At 45.1% G+C, this 14014-nt stretch overlaps 2 protein-coding genes across 2 annotated transcripts; both read left to right on the top strand.

The window, feature by feature from the left end:
* Nucleotides 1-5595: 5595 nt before the first annotated feature.
* Nucleotides 5596-6671, top strand: LOC117640744. Its single transcript, XM_034377631.1, has 3 exons — nt 5596-6022; nt 6101-6478; nt 6557-6671. The coding sequence occupies exons 1-3, from the start codon at nt 5827-5829 to the stop codon at nt 6619-6621; spliced, it is 639 nt and encodes a 212-aa protein (XP_034233522.1). The 5' UTR covers nt 5596-5826; the 3' UTR covers nt 6622-6671.
* LOC117640396 lies at nt 6640-10056 on the top strand. The gene is made up of 6 exons (XM_034376874.1): nt 6640-6745; nt 8784-8810; nt 8894-9118; nt 9189-9314; nt 9398-9511; nt 9622-10056. Exons 1-6 carry the CDS (start codon nt 6640-6642, stop codon nt 9756-9758), a joined length of 735 nt encoding a protein of 244 aa, XP_034232765.1. The 3' UTR covers nt 9759-10056.
* The last annotated feature ends 3958 nt before the right edge of the window (nt 10057-14014 follow it).

Genomic DNA, 14014 nt, shown 5'->3' with positions numbered 1-14014 from the left:
TCAACAATGTACAAAATAGACAAGTTTTAGTGACTTCTTAGATGAAAAAGCATGTGATTACTAATAAAAGGGAAAATTTTTGAACTAGGCATGCTGGAATCTTTTTAAAATGAATCGAAGAAGTGCAAAATGTGAAGATAAGCCTTTTACGTCAAAATAGTATGCGCAAGAGGATTGTTCAAGATACGGCTAAATAAAGCCAAAACAGTCCAAAAAAGACAATTCGACTGGGTTCAAGACCTAGCATATGCCTTCAAAAATCAAATCTTAGTCTCTTTGAAGTATGATTTCATATTCCCAACAAATTATGACAGTGGGGTTCATTTTGAAAATGGCAAGATTTTTGCTAGAAACCCCCCCCCCCTCCCCCTTGATGGCAAAACGGACAATTTTACTAAAATGTCGTAAATGCAGGAGTGTGCGAAAAAATGTATTTTAAGCACTTCCAGGTCCCGGATAGTCGAAGTCCCGACAGATCCTGAAAGAGGAAGGTCCAAAGGACCATTTTCCAGCCAGAACTCATTTCATTCAATTTCACCAAACTTCTTCATTTTTTCACCTGTCCCTGGCCTTAAACTAAAGACTTGTCCCCATGATTTGTTCAACGATTAATGCCAAATCGTGGCAATACTCCGAAGTATCGCCAAATTTTGGCGATACTTTTGTGTATCGCCGTTTTAAAGGCAATACTTTTCCGTAAGGCCGTTCATAGGCGATACTCAATTGTATCGCTAAAAAAGGTACCAAAAGTATTGCCTTTGGATTTGCAGTGAAGTTCGCAGCAGCTCTTAATTCGGACTGCTTAGTCACTATCTCATGATTGACAATTTGAGAGTCCTTGACAGGAAACTTTTTCTGTACTGCTATGTTTTTGGCAGCAGCTGAATGAAAAGGAAAAGGAAAGTGTTCCATTACTGGTGAATTTACCAGATATTACACAGGTTAAGTGTCTCAGTTCTTACCTTGGACTGCTTCCACAGCTGGCCAGTATAGGGGTGGCCTGGCGAACCCTCGTACTCCACCCCGCCCAGTTTACCCGAACCACGCCAACCCTCCTTGAACATCAACCTGTGGGGCGTATAGCCCGTGGCCTCGTGCACCGCCGTGTTCAAGGCATTGTTCAAGTACGGCAAATTCTTAGCCCAAGAACGGTGGTTAGCTGTTTCCCTCAAGAAGGCCGCCAACACGGTCTTGATGACGCGGTTCACGCGCTCCGCCGGATTCGACTGCGGGTGGTAATAGAAATTGAGCAGAATCTTAACCCCATACTTGTCACAAAATTCATAGAACTCGGCGCACTTACATTGCGAGCCATTGTCGCACAGAATGGTCCCGGGAACCCCTGCCTTCAGGAAGACGTCTTCCTCGAGGTGCACAACGACTGCGGCAGCGGGGTACACTCTACCAAAAATGTCCTGTAAATGCCGTTAATTTATTACCAGTTTTCACTGTAGGTCAATTCACAGCGTTTACTGTGAACTGCTCACGGGATTCACTGTGATCTTGTTCGCGGTGTTCACTGTGATCTGGTCCCCAGTAAACACTGTGAGTTTGACGCCGCTGAGCACCGAAGTTCTGCAAATCAGGCTCCAATTCACGGCGTTTACTGTGGCCAGATCACAAAGAACACTGTAACCGAGATCACAGTGAACGCCGTGAACCAGTTCACAGCAAACGCCGTGAATTGCATAACAGCAAACATTGGTAATAAATTAACGGCGTTGACAGGACATTTTTTGTAGAGTGTAATTCTTTCCCAAGTCACCCGAGGTCCCGAAATCGATGTCTCGGATTTCGACGAAACTTTGTGGGCGTGTTCCCTATGTAGCAAAGAGCTCCAGAAAAAATTTTCAACTTTTTTGGTCGGTCCAAAAAATTTTAATCACGTATTTTGTAAAAATGACTGAAACCTGTACCAAAAATTTGTTTGTTGCCTGAGGGCGACCTGCCCGGTGGATTTTTCTTCTTTTCATGGTACTGAAAAAAAAAGTCCCCGAGAGCCACTTCAAAAGTCACTTGTTCTAGGAGATATGGACCAAAAAATTCGTTTTTCGCGAATACTCAAAAAATGCATCCGAATTTTTTGCTGATAATTTATTTTTAGTATGGTCCTGTGGTGGTCTATCACCCTTATTGGTTTTGGGTTTGGCCAATGGAAAACCGAATAAAAATTGCGTTTTTTCCGTTTTTTTCGCAGTTTTTGGCCCATTGTATCGCCATTTTAAGTCTGACTTAATGAGCGCCATTAGACTTTTTTTTCGCCTTTTCAAGACGAATCGATTGATATAAGTTGAAGTCAAATCGGAGTATTTTGAAAAATTGCCCTTTTTGGCCCGCCCTTCTATTCAAAAAATAGGGGGAGGGCCTATGCATTTGCCTTTGTGTCTGTGTGTTGTTGTTGTTGTAGTTGTTGTTGTTGTTGTTGGCGTCTGTGTACAAGGAAGGAGTTGAGCTAGAGTAACCAGATTTGGAGGGTACTTCAGGAGTACCGTCCAAACAAATAATCCGGTGGTGCAAATCCCGTCCGGGTCGCACAAGGGCTGCTGCAGGTGCATCATGGTTTACATGAGCGGGAGGGGGATTTCCGCCATTATTGGTGCTAGCAGGGCACATAGGGGTATTTTTGGAATCGGGGCGACGAGACAAGATGAATGGACCTGGTCCCGACCCCATCGGCCGCTTTTACGAGTTGGCCAGATCAGAATCTTCAAAAAAGGGGGTCGACCGACTAAAAAAAAATATTGCAGATTTCGATTGGTCTCAGCAAGACCTTTTCAACGAGGGGTCGGAAAGGGGGTCCAGGAGCCCGACTTCGTCTATTACAGCGGTTCCCAACCTTGGGGTCGCGACCCCAAAGGGAGTCGCGAAAAAATTTCGAGGGGTCGCGGCGAGGTGGTTGGGGTCGCCTGGGGTCGCGGCTGTTTCCCGGCTGGCGGAATTGTTCAAAACGGTCGAAAATGCCTTTGAAAACTCGTGTTTTAGGCCGACTTTAAGCAGCAACTGCGTCTGATCCGAGGCGGTATGTCCTCCTCCCTCAGCGGGCATTTGGTCTTTGGACCTTCCTTTGGAATGCCTTTGTTACGGAGCGCGATTATCGGCCTTAGTTTCGGAGCAGTATTGTCTCAAAGTTGATGAAAACAGTAAAAAATGCCTTTGAATGCCATTTTGATCCACTTTGAGACAATACTGCTCCCAAACTAAGGCCGATAATCGCGCTCCGTAACAAAGGCATTCTAAAGGAAGGTCCAAAGACCAAATGCCCGTTGAAGGAGGACAAAATACCGCCTCGGATCAGACGCAGTGGCTGCTTAAAGTCGGCCCAAAACACGATTTTTCAAAGACATTTTTGACCGTTTTGATCAACTTTGTGGCAATACTGCTCCCAAACTAAGGCAGATAATCACACTCCGTAACAATGGCATGCTAAAGGAAGGTCCGAAGACCAAATGCCCGTTGAGGGAGGACGAAATACCGCCTCAGATCAAACGCAGTGGCTGCTTAAAGTCGGCCCAAAACACGATTTTTAGAAGACATTTGTGGCCGTTTTGATCAACTTTGCGGCAATACTGCTCCCAAACTAAGGTGGATTATCGCACTTTGTATCAAAGGCATGCTAAAGGAGGGGTCGCGTGGGGTCGCGAAATTTTTCCTGGGGGTCGCGGAAATTTTTTGTTACAAATTTGGGGTCGCGAACCGAAAAAGGTTGGGAACCGCTGGTCTATTAGTCACATCAGGATCTTGAAAAAAGGGGGTCGACCGACTGAAAATTTTTACTTAAGTTTTGGATAGGTCTTGGCAAGACCTCTTCAACGAGGGCTCGGAAGGGGGGTCCAGGAGCCCGGCTTCATGAGTTATGGGGAAAAGTGCGACGGACTCGTTTTGCGCTGCTGCTGCAGCATGCTGTGCCTCTATTGCAAGGAGTTGCAGTACCATGGCAAATATGGGTATTTTCGGAATGAGGGCGAAGAGACAAATGTAATGGGCATATTCTAAGGACAGTTGGAGTAAAAAGTGTAAGGACTATTGCATATTGTGAATAGAAGGGCGGGCCTAAGTCACGATGGTACATCGATAACTGTGCTTTACCCGCTCACGGGGTGTGTGATGCGAGCGGACCGAAGGCCCGGGCCTTCGACTGGCCAAGTTGGGTCTGATGCGAGGGCCGAAGGCCCGAGAAAAGGCCGCCGGCAGGCCAAGCTGGGCCGGCCCCCTGTCGAACCGAGTTGCCGGCGCAGCGAAGCGGAGCTGGCAACTCGGTTCGACGGAAGGGCGGGCCCTAGCTTGTTACGATTGGGGTCCAACTAATCCAGATGTATAAAAAAGGCGATTTTTCAAAATACTCCGATTTGACTTCAACTTATATCAATCGATTCGTCTTGAAAAGGCGAAAAAAAAGTCTAATGGCGCTCATTAAGTCAGACTTAAAATGGCGATACAATGGGCCAAAAACTGCGAAAAAAACGGAAAAAACGCAATTTTTATTCGGTTTTCCGTTGGCCAAACCCAAAACCAATAAGGGTGATAGACCACCACAGGACCATACTAAAAAAAAAATTATCATCAAAAAATTCGGATGCATTTTTTGGGTATTCGCGACAAACGAATTTTTTGGTCCATATCTCCTAGAACAAGTGACTTTTGAAGTGGCTCTCGGGGACTTTTTTTTCAGTACCATGAAAAGAAGAAAAATCCACCGGGCAGGTCGCCCTCAGGCAACAAACAAATTTTTGGTACAGGTTTCAGTCATTTTTACAAAATACGTGATTAAAATTTTTTGGACCGACCAAAAAAGTTGAAAATTTTTTCTGGAGCTCTTTGCTACATAGGGAACACGCCCACAAAGTTTCGTCGAAATCCGAGACATCGATTTCGGGACCTCGGGTGACTTGGGAAAGAATTACCCAGCGGTCGCCTTGCGGAGCGGCCTCATCCACACGTATGTCGTGAAAACGCAACAGGAAACTACTAGATACTCATATCCTTTCGAAGATCTTGTAAGTTTCCCTGTAATGTCCGACGAAACTACTTGCAGAGGCGCACTCAACTCCCGCCGGTTGCCCATCATTCCCTCGGGTTTGAACGGCGGCACCTTACACTTCAGGCAGGTCTGACAGCTCTCCACATACCTCCTGATGTCTGCCCGCATGCGCGGCCAATAGTAGAGCTGACGAACGCGGTCAAAGGTCTGAGCCACCCCTGTGCCCCCGCTCAAACGAAAACCCGCTCAGATGAAGCCCCCGCTCAAGTGGGAACCCCGTTCAAGTGACAGCGTCTCCTTCCAATATTGAATCCTGTGGGAATGGAAATGGAAAGTCTTGATTTCAGTGAACTGAAATGCTCATGAAGGGAGAGGGAGAGAGAGAGAGAGAGAGAGAGAGAGAGAGAGAGAGAGAGAGAGAGAGAGAGAGAGAGAGAGAGAGAGAGATAGAGAATAGAATGGGCACGGCGCCGAGACGGCCGGGGTCGGTGGCGTATCTAGTTAAGCTGCTCTTTCGCGAGGGAGCAAGAGAGCGAGGGATCGAGGGGGCGAGAGGATCGTAGTGAAAAGTGGAGGGGGACGTTCTGCGCACGCGCAGAAGGACGGACGCACTGGCCTCCGAAAATCGAGCGAAACGGAACGCCGTTTACCGCCAAATTCTACGGGGTATTGTTGTCGGATGTACTAGAGTCCTATAGCTGGTGATACGAGAAAATTTGGATTGCTGCAATGGCAAAAGTTGATTATGAGCTGATAGACATGTCGTCTGGTGGCATTTACGTTATTAAAGTGTCGCCGGAAGAGGTCGATCGCCTAAATAATGGTAAGTGTGGTATCCTTATGACCTTATGAACCACCTGTTACTTATGACATTTCGCTCCTGGAGGGGCGGCGTTTGTTTTAAAAGTATTCTAGTGTATCCACGCCCTATCAATTTGATTTTCAGACGAAGAAAAGAGATTTCGTCTCATGAATATTTCAAAACGATAGGAAGAAAGCCGGACCGAATTTGGGATAGCCTGGTGGAGGATTCGGTGCAGTCAAGTGAGTGTGGTTTATAATGCGTGCACCGCTGGAATTATCTGTTGTCAGGGTGTCTCGGTAATTTGTTTCTTGATGCAGCTGAAGAACGCAGGGCCCCTAAGAAAAAGGAAGGTGGTGTTGGTTCATGGGATGATGGAGCTCAGTGGGCCCTCATGCACGAATTGGTGCCCCACAGACTCAAATTGCGTACACAAAGATATAGTGTCGATGTTTGGGAAATAGTTTCTCAAAAAATGCAAACATCCCACAACCTACATGAGGTATACACTCCAGATCAAATTGCTGAGAAGGTAAGGCTCATGAAAAGAACGTTGAGGGATGTGAAGAATGGTAAAAGGAAGACAGAATGGCCTTTCACTGAGGTAATGATTCACATCTTTGAAAAGCCTATTGAGGAGGATGAGGATGAAGGTGATTTCACATTCAGTGTTGGTTCCTTCAACAGTTACTTGAATGGTGAGCAGCCTCACTATGTGTACATATCGATAGTAGGCATTGGTTACATATTTTTAATACTTGTTCTTTCATATTAAGGTATGCCAGCTGGAGCCAACTCATCTTCAATTTCAGCAGAGCAGCGAGTGTTCGGACAGAGCTGAATCTTGCGCCACAACAGAATGTCGCACCAGATCAAAATGTCCCATCAGAGGGTAGTGGGTAGTATCACCGCAGAGCAGAGTTGGTCAAGGTCTGGAGATACGCTAATTATCGAAACTGAAGACTTACACTGGCCGTCAAAATTTAAGCCCCACTTTTTCCTTTTCTTATAACTCTTGCTAGAATTGAGCTATAAACTTGAAATTTTGAGGAGAGGTGGGCCAAAGTGTTGGGTAAACGTCCCCAAAGTTTCAACAACGAAACCCACCCCTATCCGTCTTTTTCCACCCCTACCGTAAAACATTGTCAAATTTTGACACTTTTGTAGGGTTCAAAATGGCCTTCCCGTTGTTACAGAGGGTTCAAACTTGCTGAGTCGACTCATTTTGACGTCCTCTTTCGATTAAGACCAGAGCCACCCCTGTACGACGCGCCGTTCCTGAGCCAGAAAGAAAACCACCCCCTGCAAGGGATGATTCTTTAGGACCTTTTCCAGGTGGTCAGCGTGGTAGCGGGAGGTCCCCCGGACACCACAAAAGTGTTTCCGTGTCCGTGGCACTCTCCAGGGGGTGTCCAGCCCCTAACGACTGACACCCCAAATCTTGTTTTTTCCCTAAAACCACCAAAAATGTCAAAAACTGGGCCCAAAAGCAAGAAACACGATTGATTTTAACCGCCTGAATCGATTCCAGACGAAAAAACTGCACATCGTTGCTTAACAACGTTTTGGCAGGGGGTGGAAACCACTTACGCCCCTCACCCCTTTTGAAGGGGATGGGGGCCGCCGGCGGGACCCCGTGTTTGCGGCACGATGGAGGGGTCCCTCGGGCAGCTCCACACCAAATTTGAAGTGATTCGGTCCATTCGTTCCCGTCCGGGGCCCAAAAGACGTTAAATTGTGTCACTTTCAACCCCTAAGTTTGCACCCCTGATTCTCCGTAACCAGGAGAGGCACAACATCCGCTCAGGTGCGCCGAGGAGCGCACGACCTTCCCTGACAAGGGTGCAAACGCCGAAACCCCTGCGACCAACGAGTCAGCCGCCAGAGCGCTCAGAAAATGAGACGTGTCCGCGACGCGTCCGCGACGCTGCGAGACAGAGCGGCGTAACCCAAAGAAAACGGCTCGGAAATCGCCGACAGAGCAACAGAAACACCGGCCGGGCCGTCGACGGCACTCAGTCATAACCACAGAAACGACAACAATGAAAATTGGACACTTTCCGTTCAAGACAGCCGAGTGGCTGCCTACCGCCCAGGCGGAGCGGCGGCCGCTCTCGGACTGGACGCTGAGTGCGACTCATTTTCTGAGCGCTCTGGCGGCTGACTCGTTGGTCGAAGGGGTTTCGGCGTTTGCACCCTTGTCAAGGAAGGTTGTGCGCTCCTCGGCGCACCTGAGCGGATGTTGTGCCCCTCCTGGTTACGGAGAATCAGGGGTGCAAACTTAGGGGTTGAAAGTGACACAATTTAACGTCTTTTGGGCCCCGGACGGGAACGAATGGACCGAATCACTTCAAATTTGGTGTGGAGCTGTCCGAGGGACCCCTCCATCGTACCGCGAACACGGGGTCCCGCCGGCGGCCCCCAACCCCTTCAAAAGGGGTGAGGGGCGTAAGTGGTTTCCACCCCCTGCCAAAACGTTGTTAAGCAACGATGTGCAGTTTTTTCGTCTGGAATCGATTCAGGCGGTTAAAATCAATCGTGTTTCTTGCTTTTGGGCCCAGTTTTTGACATTTTTGGTGGTTTTAGGGAAAAAAACAAGATTTTGGGGGGTCAGTCGTTAGGGGGTGGACACCCCCTGGAGAGTGCCACGGACACGGAAACACTTTTGTCGTGTCCAGGGGACCTCCCGCTACCACGCTGACCACCTGGAAAAGGTCCTAAAGAATCATCCCTTGCAGGGGGTGGTTTGAGTCGACTCAGCAAGTTTGAACCCTCTGTAACAACGGGAAGGCCATTTTGAACCCTACAAAAGTGTCAAAATTTGACAATGTTTTACGGGAGGGATGGAAAAAGACGGATAGGGGTGGGTTTCGTTGTTGAAACTTTGGGGACGTTTACCCAACACTTTGGCCCACCTCTCCTCAAAATTTCAAGTTTATAGCTCAATTCTAGCAAGAGTTATAAGAAAAGGAAAAAGTGGGGCTTAAATTTTGACGGCCAGTGTACTCACTCTTGAGAACTTGCCACCTGGTAGGAGTAATGTTTCTGGTCTTCTTTTGTAAAAACACCACTGAATTTGTTGAAGTTTAACTTCTTTATTCTTCTTGTTACAGGAAATAGTGGATCTAGTGAGACAATATGTCATGGAAATGTGACAAATGCAGAAACAATTTTTGAAGGTCACGCTGCAGAGTTCAATCTCGCATCAAAAGAGATTGTTGCACCCCAAAATAGTCAAGTCCAGAGTTATCTCTCAGCAGTGCTGAGCCACACAAGGCCTGGAGATACCCTACTTATTGATGCTGAAGACTTCACCACTCTGGAGAACTTATCAGCGGGTAAGAGAAATCTTTATGTACTTTATTCACAAAATCACCACTGGCGCTCAATAATTTCTTGTGATTACAGATTACAATTCTGCAGACAGAGATACTAATGATGGTGACCTGGTTGTGCTCTCTGATACTGAGGAATCCTTTGTTTTACAAGAAGTTAAACAGGAATTGTCAGAGATCAATAACAACAGTTGGTCGGGTGTGTTGTAATTCATTTGTGATAATTATGCTATGTATAAAGTAATAAATTTTGTTTAGTGCACAATTTTATTTTTCTAACAGGCAACGGTGGATCTATTAAGTCAATGTCTTCTGAAAATGAATGTCCCTCACTCACATCTACTCCTGCTGAAACAATTGTCCGGAGGGGACTGTTTCCTCTCAGTGCTCAAGCAGGTACCTTTTTTTAAAATGTGGATTTAAATTTTTTCCTGGCATGAATACTTATGTCGTGTACTTGCCATGTGATTAATTAACTGACGCTCAATAATTTCTTGTGATTACAGATTACAATTCTTCAGACAGGGATACAAATGATGGTGACCTGGTTGTGCTCTCTGATACTGAGGAATCCTTTGTTTTACAAGAAGAAGTACAGGCATTGTCAGAGATCAATAACAACAGTTGGTCGGGTGTGTTGTAATGCATTCATGACAATTTTGCTATTCATAAAGTAATGCTATTGCTATGAACATTTGTTGTATTCCCATACTTGATTACAGATCCATTGTTTGAAGATTTCAGTAAAGGAGGTGAATCTGATGTGATTGTGCTATCTGATTCTGAGGAAACATTTATTACCCCAGAAATAAAGCAGGAAAAGTCTAATGATGATTGCTTAGGTATGTTGTACTATACATTTTTGCCAGTTGATTGGTGAAATTTCGGTTGACTCACCAGCATTTCTTTTGATTATGCAGATTCTGATGTTGGTGGTTCGACAGTGCATGAGAATATCCTGCATCCGAAATCCAAGAAATCTATTCGTGAGTAACGCTGTTCTGATGCACCTATTGACTACCATGTGAGACATAAATTTATGAATATAAGTGAGTATGGGGCGATTAGTAACAGATTTTGGAATTCTCTACACGAAATTAAGAACATTCTGCATATCGGTGTCAAACTTGTGCTAGTTGAGCAGTCTGGCCCTTCATCTAGACTGTGCAGCTCCATTGGATCAATCTGGAGTCCGTTATCTTTGAAATCTAAGACGCTTTCCAAACCCTTGCATGCTGTTACGAATCGGCCCAGCATGGGGTGATTTGTAACAGCCATGGGGCTTTTCATAACATCCTACACATTAAATGAAACATCGTCGGGAATGTTATCTCCTCTAGCACTTGTTCTTCGTATGTCCTGCAGACGCCTTAAAATCTACATTACAAGCTGCCATTGACCGCATCAGCATTAACTGACCGGCTATGTCAACCCTAACCTCATTTTTTGCAATTTTGGAGGAAAGAATAGAATAACTCGCTTTACAATGCACTTTGAGCTGTGTAAATGTGTTGGAATTAGGCAGCAGATGATTCGAGAAATAATTCAAGCATTTTATTGCAAAAACTACTTAAATTCTTGTTTTTATACGGGTCTGTCACGAATCACCCCAAATGCCGGCTACGCAAGAAATACATCCCTAACTATCACTGGACAAAGTAAAAGCAACTTATGCCACGTGGTTACATAGGGGTCACGCTTCAAGGCCCCAACGGTACTTCGATGGTGATTCATACCTGGAGAGCCTCAGACAGAAACTTCCTAGAACTCAAAATAAAAGATTTGTCTGTTTTCTGTGTACCCTATATTTCAGACGCCCTCCAAAACTATACCTGAGCACCGATCACATCCGCTTCGATTGTTGAATGACCCTGTACTTGAAGCGAAAGAGGGGCCATACTCAGATTTTCCTCTGCTCCCACCACTCAAATTAATAAACGCATTTGTTACGAATCGCCCCTGTTACAAATCGCCTCATACTCCCTTGCTTCTCTCTTCCCCATTTGCATGCCGAAAAACAGGAGAGGAAAGGAGAATTGGAAAAACTGCAAGATTCAATTTGTGTATCATGCTGGAGGCGCAGGTGTTAATGGTGGTTTGAACTGCAGCTTACCGCAAACAGTTCCAGCTACTGATAGTGCACCGCAAACCCCTGTCAAAAAGAAATATAAGTCTGTTGGTAGGTGCTTTTTCTGATCTGTTTCTTGCGTTACATGAGCAATCATCAGGTGTTAAGAGTATTTTTTTTTGTTTGCCTCCAGTTGGACGTGTTGTGGTCCCTGCTGGTCCTGCCAAAAGTCCCCGGAGGAAGCCTGTTCAAAAGGACTTAGTGTGGCGTGCCACAGTTGATGAAGATTTTGTCAGGGAATGTGTGGCAAGGAAGGATGGAGTCCAACAATTCCCAGACACTCCTCTTCAGGTCTGGAAAAATATCGCCACCGCGCTTCATGATAAGGGCCATATTAAAATCTCTTGGGACCTCTGCCGATCAAAATTTGATCAAATGAATAACTTTTTCATAAATACTGCATTGAAAGTTGGAGGAAAGATTGGCAACAATAAATGGCCCTATTATGATAACTTTTTGAAAATTCATGACATTCCCCAAGATGCAGAGATTCCTGAAAATTTGGAAGTAGTTGTAAATCCACAATTGGACTGTCAAAATGGTAGTATTTCACTAATCCACTGACCTGTTCTGAAGTATGGTATTTTCAGACCACTTTTAATTGTATTGCATTTTCTTGACAAGTAATACAGGTAACAAGATATGGACTGACCCTCTCGTAATGTTACTTCTTGACTGCTATAAGCTCATGAAAGAAAAGTTTGATGGAAGCAAGAGTCATGTTAGGCACAGCATTCTTTATGCCCACATGGCATCAATCATGAACCAGTTCACTAGTCTGGAGTTGACAGGGAAGCAATGTCAAAGAGAAATGAGTGAGTTGAAACAAGAATTCTTTAAAGAGTTTGATGGTCAACGAGGCACTGGTACAGCCCCTAGCAAGTGGAGGTTCTTTAATACCATGAGAAACATATTTGAAGGAGATGCAAATCTTGATGCACCATTTGTAGCTACTGTTGGTAATGCGGATCCATCTTATACTGCTCGAGGAACAGAACACACTACCATTGAAAGAAGAATTTTCCTCTTGCAGTTTTCATTAGAACAGCTGTCCTTAGAGCCAGTAGGGGAGTAGAAGTCTTGACTGTCACTTCTGTAACCACGTAAAAGTGAGGTTACCGGAACCGTCACCAGGAGACTATCACATTAAGAACAGTTTTTCGGGGCATTTTGGTCCTCCGAAAGATCAAGGTTGGCGAAGCACTCGTAGTGAACACGTTTCTTGCACTTGCCTCATTCTAAAGCAACTTCTAAACTTGGAAAAATCGAGTTATTGCAGAGAGCACATTTAAACGGCCGTCCAGCCATGGTAACCGCCTTTGCAAATATTGATGATATTGTTGTCATGCCCATGCAACAAGAAGATGAGCTTCGATGAAAATGTCGTCAATTTGTGATGGGATTGTTATCATTTTAAAGGGACAGAATTATTAGCGACACCTTTTTATCGCCTTCATGTAGCAGGAATGTGCGAATAATTTGGCCTCGAGCCGAATTGAACCAGGCAAGATCGATTCAGATTTGACGAGTTCGACTTCGTTTTATTTCAAAGTTTGTATATCGGGAGATTCGTCTTCGAACCAAGGAATTGACATAAACGATTATACGCCCTGAAATGGATGAACACGTTGAATCTTTTTTTTTCATATGAATTTGTGTTGAAAAATAATGTAAAGTTGGGTTTTTACTCGATTCGAAAATCCTTGATTCGCACAATCCTACGTGGAAAGCAAACTTCTGCGCTCGGCACTTTGTTGACTACACATAATTGTATCGCTTTAAAGATCCCGTACAAAAAAAAGTGTCTCCAGAGTGGCTCCTGGATAGCTCAGGCGGAGACACGTTGGATACAAATGTGTTTGATTTGGTAGCATGTTTTTACATAAATAGACTTACAAGTCAGCCTGTAGAGGAAATGGTCTCGGGCTGCCATCACCGCAGTGCGGTGTGTCACATTCTGGCGCCTCCTCTCGTCTAATAAAATTTCCCTCCTCTGCACCGGCTCGGATTGTGGACCGACATTAGGATCTACAATGTCACCGTCCTTAGTTAATTCAATACCTATGAGATCTTTCTTCCTTCTTAAAACAATTTTTTAAAATTCATGTAACATGATAAAAATGTATAGTTAATGTAGCTTCTGCTGTCACCTTACTCACCAGTTCTTATAATTCGTGCTAGTAGTTGTTTTCCTCGCCATTTAACCAGTCTCTCCTGCCCCTCCTCAATAATTGGAGACCCAACAATTTCCGTTTTGTTAACTACGCTGCTACTAGGTGGGTTGGCCCAAAATACTAGCACAAAGGCCATTGTTTGTTTGTTTACAAACAACCAAAGTAAACAAACTGGGGAGATGAAACACGTGGGGTATGACGGCGGTCAGCTGGTCAGCCGTCTCCGGCTGATCCAAACTGAATGACAATTCCAGCCGGGAGAGCAGTTTGACAAGCAGTGTACCAACTTCAAACATAAAAAATTTTACACTTTAACGAGAAAAAATACTTATGCACTCACTTTTGTACGATAAAAATGTTGTTGCCGTGCGAATTAAAATTAAAGAAACGCGTAACCTTTAAAAACTAGTACTTATCAGTTAGGCTGCAAAGCAATCATTACTGCTTTTTCAGTTTTTATGTTGGTCACTATAATGCGGGGCTGGCCGTGACGTCACAATCCGGTCCTAAAACTGCCGAGAGCCGAAAGCCTAAACCCCGAAACCCGGGCCGGCGCTGGCGCCGTTCGAGCGGCTTGTGCGGCTTGTGAAACGTAAA

Source organism: Thrips palmi, unplaced genomic scaffold, assembly GCF_012932325.1.
Source record: "Thrips palmi isolate BJ-2018 unplaced genomic scaffold, TpBJ-2018v1 HiC_scaffold_12, whole genome shotgun sequence".
Classification (NCBI taxonomy): domain Eukaryota; kingdom Metazoa; phylum Arthropoda; class Insecta; order Thysanoptera; family Thripidae; genus Thrips; species Thrips palmi.
The sequence above is the reverse complement of the archived record's forward strand: the minus strand, read 5'-3'. Positions and strand labels throughout refer to the sequence as shown.

Coding starts and splice junctions, on each gene's coding strand:
- LOC117640744 (XM_034377631.1), top strand. CDS start 5,827: ATGAACCACCTGTTACTTATGACATTTCGCTCCTGGAGGGGCGGCGTT. Junction 6,023..6,100: donor GGAGGATTCGGTGCAGTCAA/GTGAGTGTGGTT, acceptor TTCTTGATGCAG/CTGAAGAACGCAGGGCCCCT. Junction 6,479..6,556: donor CTTCAACAGTTACTTGAATG/GTGAGCAGCCTC, acceptor TTTCATATTAAG/GTATGCCAGCTGGAGCCAAC.
- LOC117640396 (XM_034376874.1), top strand. CDS start 6,640: ATGTCGCACCAGATCAAAATGTCCCATCAGAGGGTAGTGGGTAGTATC. Junction 9,315..9,397: donor CAATAACAACAGTTGGTCGG/GTGTGTTGTAAT, acceptor TTTTTCTAACAG/GCAACGGTGGATCTATTAAG. Junction 9,512..9,621: donor TCCTCTCAGTGCTCAAGCAG/GTACCTTTTTTT, acceptor TTGTGATTACAG/ATTACAATTCTTCAGACAGG.